The sequence below is a fragment of the Herpailurus yagouaroundi genome, unplaced genomic scaffold, assembly GCF_014898765.1.
Source record: "Herpailurus yagouaroundi ecotype Mexico unplaced genomic scaffold, PumYag 100, whole genome shotgun sequence".
Classification (NCBI taxonomy): Eukaryota; Metazoa; Chordata; class Mammalia; order Carnivora; family Felidae; genus Herpailurus; species Herpailurus yagouaroundi.
The window spans coordinates 79510563-79514821 of NW_024412391.1; the positions used below are offsets into that span (position 1 = coordinate 79510563).

Here is a 4259-nt window from a genome sequence, read left to right on the forward strand (position 1 = left end):
TTAATAACCCATATCTCCTAGCATAAAATAGGGAGAGCATCTTTTTTGGCATAGCGTATTTTAAAATTCCTCTATAGTGCAGATGTGATTAAAAAGAGATCTTTCTGAAACATTGCAGAGACATCCTTTCTATTCACAAATAGTTCATGTTTCTATTTAATTTGTCCCTGACTGTTAAGTCAAATGTTGAGATGGGTCCAGGGTCAAGTGGCATTTAGTTCTTATTGTTAAATGTCTAGAAATAACAAGAAAGCCTGGTTTCCATTAAAAATGTATGCCCATATTTTTTATAATATATCATCACAGATCCTTAAAGCCATTGCCCTGGCTCAAACTCCTACTCTGACTCCTATGGCTATCTCTGCTTTCTTTTGTAAAGAAAAGCTTTTAAATGGTTGTCAAAAACATCACATCTCTCAGGGTTGTTTTATATGACTGTAACCTTAGATTTGATAATCTCATCAAAACTATCAGTTTGATTAAGGTAAATTTAAGTGGAAAATTTACAGTGTAGCAATACTTCATTCGGCTTTTAAAAAAACCACAATAAACCAATTAGAAGAACTAATAATGTATTTAGAAATGTTTGTATTTGGAACAAAAATCAGGAGATGATTTGCTGGTTGTTCACACTGTTGAGATCCAGCTAGTGAAAATACTTGCGTCAAATGAAGTTACCAAGTTCTAGATTTTTTTGTTCTTCTTGCTTGAGGCTGAAGGTCATACTACTTCCTCTTGACTACTGTGTGTTGACTCTGTCACTGTCCATTCTACATTTTTAGGTGGTGGTATCTCATGTTGTCTTGTAAGGGGCTTGCCTTCATAATCATAGCCAAACCAAAGTGGAGGGTCACCAGGGTTATATTCCTGCTGCTGAACTATAGATGACATTCTCTTTGCTGCCTCCCTGCAATAACAATGATTAGCATTAGCAGTTGCAGAAGTAATTACTGGTGTAGAATTTTCAAACTAGAGCAAATTTGGAGTTAAAAGAACTGTCACAAGTTGAATGAATTTCACAGCTATCTTGCCTTACCGAGAGGGAGGGTATGGGTAATTATGTGAATATTCAGGATCCCAAAGCTTGAGTAGCTCATAGCTCTCTGGTTCAGCCAGTTCAGAGATTAACAGATACAGTGAATGGGTAAGGAAACTGCATGGTCATGGAGTAGGAACACTGAGGGCACTCTCTAGTGTTCTTGAGTCCTCTGCCTCTTATTTCCAGTTTCTTTGATGAGGGAGTATCCTAACCAGCCAACCTGCAAAGGTCCACCATGCAGGAGCTCATAACCCAGAGTCCCCAGATCCCTGTTGGATATGTGGGTGAACTTCAGGGAGGTCCATGAATTCCCTGAAAATTCATGCAGTTTTGTGTCTAATATACATTTTTCTGAGGAGAGGGTTTGTGACTCATCAAACTCTCAAAAGGTGTCAGCGACCAAAATGATTAAAATATCATTTCTGCCTTTCTTAGGAAGAAATAAGGAAGAAAGCAAAGAAGGCATCTAAAGGTTGTTCTGGACCCCAGTTTTAAATTGGGTGAGTGTGGGTTTCCACCACCAAGCAATTCTTTTTCTTTCTTTTCTTTTTTTTTTTTTTACATTTATTTATTTTTGAGAGAGAGAGAGAGAGCGTGAGCATGGGAGGGGCCGATAGATGGGGAGACACAGAATCCAAAGCAGGCTCCAGGCTCTGAGCTGTCAGCACAGAGCCCAACCTGGGGCTCGAACTCACAAACCAAGAGATCATGACCTGAGCCAAAGTTGGACGCTTAACTGACTGAGCCACCCAGGCACCCCCACCACCAAGCAATTCGTAGACAGCAGCTGGGTGCCCTACAATGCAACCCAGTTCTGACACTGTCTACCCAGAGATAGCATCAGATTCCACGGGTTCAAGTCTCAGGCTCACTAGACTGCCCTCCACTTTAGATCCCAGTTGCAAGTCCAGGTTGTCATCTGGGCTTCTGACTGACCAGCTATAGATCAGAAGTTCCAACGTACCCCTTTCTTGGATTGGATTAATTTGCTAAAGTTGCTCACAGAACTCAGAGAACCATGTTGGTTACTGGGTCACTGGTTTATTATAAAAGGGTATAACTCAGGAGTAGCCATATGGAAGAGATATATAGGACATGGTGTGGAGAAAGGGTGAGGAGCTTCCATGTCCTCTCCAGGTGCACACTCCCCAAATCTACACACATTCACTGACCCAGAAACTCTCCAAACCCTTTTAGGATTTTATGGAGACTTCATTATGTAGGCATGCTTGATGAAATCATTGGCCATTGATGACTGATTTAATCTCCATCCTCTCTCCCTCCCCAAGAAATCAGGGGATGGGTCTGAAATTTGCACCCCCATGCTCGTTGTTGGTTCGTTCCCCTAGCAACCAGCTTCCATCCTAAGCTGCTTTCCAAAAGTTACCTCATTAACACAAACCCAGTTGTGGTGGAAAGGAGTTTGTTATCAATAACATGACACCTATTTTCATCTTTATGTCTCTGAACTAATTTCAGGAACTGAGGATGAGACCAAATATTATAACAAAAGATGTTCCCATTGCCCTTATTGCCCAGGAAATTCCAAGGGTTTTGGGAGCTGTGAGCCAGGAATCATGAAGGAAGACCAAATATATATTGGTATCTAAATGACCAAAATATGTTTCTCATAAATCATAATATTACAGCATCAGAAAAATAAATAAATCTAACTTGAAAACATGTCTTTTTGAGGGTAGAACAATGAGACCAGTGCTTTAAAAAAATTGAGTAATTGGCAACTTCTATAGGATCAGAAATGAGTAATGATAGTTGCCCATGAAGGAGATACTTTGCCCACTATTGACAAATATTACATTGAGTTATTACTTGCAAGAGTCTTAAAACATAAAGAAGCTGGTATTACCCATATGCTTTGAGTTAAATTTGTGCTCAGTGGCTATAGGAGTTCAGGCAGGACAATGACATTGGTAAAAGGCTGAGATATATCAGTTGTTTAAAATGCTGTTTCATTTGAACCAAATTTTAGATGTCTTAAAATAATTATAACGAAACTCAACAGGGAGACAACCAAAGCATTGCTAATTCCATCTCTTACCACATTACTTTTGGTTTCTATATTTGCACTCACATCTCTTACCACATTACTTTTTGGTTTCTATATTTGCACTCACATAAAACAAAACTAAACAAAAAACAAAACAAAACAAAATACTAAAAGCAAAAAAAAACCTAAAAACAAACCACACAAGTTTAAAAGAACAAGTGTGAGTAAAAGCAAGTTATACTAATTTCTACTTCTGAGCCAACAATCCTATGGACTAAAACTTGGCAAACAAGTGTCTTCTCTTTAGAGAAATACTTATTCTCAAATTTGAAAATGATAACTTTATGATCAAAGATGAAGTTTTGCATTCTGTTGATGTTTTAATTTTTTTAAAGTGTGGTCCTACATTTGAAACTTCTTATATAATCTTTATATAAGTAGGACTTCATTATGCAGTAATAATAGTGTTCTATCTTTAGCTGTCCCCACTTTCTTCTGAAGATTATTCTCCCTCTCCAATTCTGTGGAGTTGAGATTGACATGTCTACAAAGGTGTTTTCCATGAGATTGTTTTCCCTTAAGTACTTACTGTAGCATAATCCCAAATGTTAAGGGAATCTGAAGCATAAAGTATTGGCACCATCAGTTTCAAATGTAAAGCAGTACCCTAGGCAACAGAGCTTCACTGTTACTTACCCTTCACCCCATCTCTGCCCATTTAAACATCTTTCAAATCTTCAAACCAATCCAACCTCTTGTAAAGACCCAAACCCAATCTCTTCCTCCTCTGAACTTCTATAAAAAGTTGATCATAGAGGGGAAAATGGGTGATGGGCTTTGAGGAGGGCACTTGTTGGGATGAGCACTGGGTGCTATATGTAAGCCAATTTGACAATAAATTATATTAAAAATAAATAAATAAATAGTTGATCATAGAATTAATTTCTTTCCAATACATAAATTCATGGAATTAATTGTTTATAATTATAAACTTTATTGTTTTCCTTTTGTTTAATAAGGTATTAAGTTATTTAAGGGTGTATTCCATTTCTTTGTATCTTAAAGGACAGCCAAAACAAGACACTTTTGGGGCGCCTGGGTGGCGCAGTCGGTTAAGTGTCCGACTTCAGCCAGGTCACGATCTCGCGGTCCGTGAGTTCGAGCCCCGCGTCGGGCTCTGGGCTGATGGCTCAGAGCCTGGAGCCTGTTTCT

At 38.5% G+C, this 4259-nt stretch overlaps 1 protein-coding gene and 1 long non-coding RNA gene across 2 annotated transcripts in view; one reads left to right on the forward strand and one right to left on the reverse strand.

The window, feature by feature from the left end:
- Window positions 1-555: 555 nt before the first annotated feature.
- The window catches only part of FBXL13 (F-box and leucine rich repeat protein 13), a 214648-nt gene continuing 210944 nt past the window's right edge, over window positions 556-4259 (reverse strand). The window contains exon 21 of the mRNA XM_040472848.1: window positions 556-907. Coding sequence (XP_040328782.1) covers window positions 721-907 — 187 coding nt within the window. The 3' untranslated portion in view covers window positions 556-720. The remainder of the gene's footprint in view (window positions 908-4259) is intronic.
- Window positions 1317-4259, forward strand: part of LOC121028838 (uncharacterized) — a 28028-nt gene continuing 25085 nt past the window's right edge. The window contains exon 1 of the long non-coding RNA XR_005789461.1: window positions 1317-1539. This is a non-coding gene — a long non-coding RNA (uncharacterized LOC121028838). The remainder of the gene's footprint in view (window positions 1540-4259) is intronic.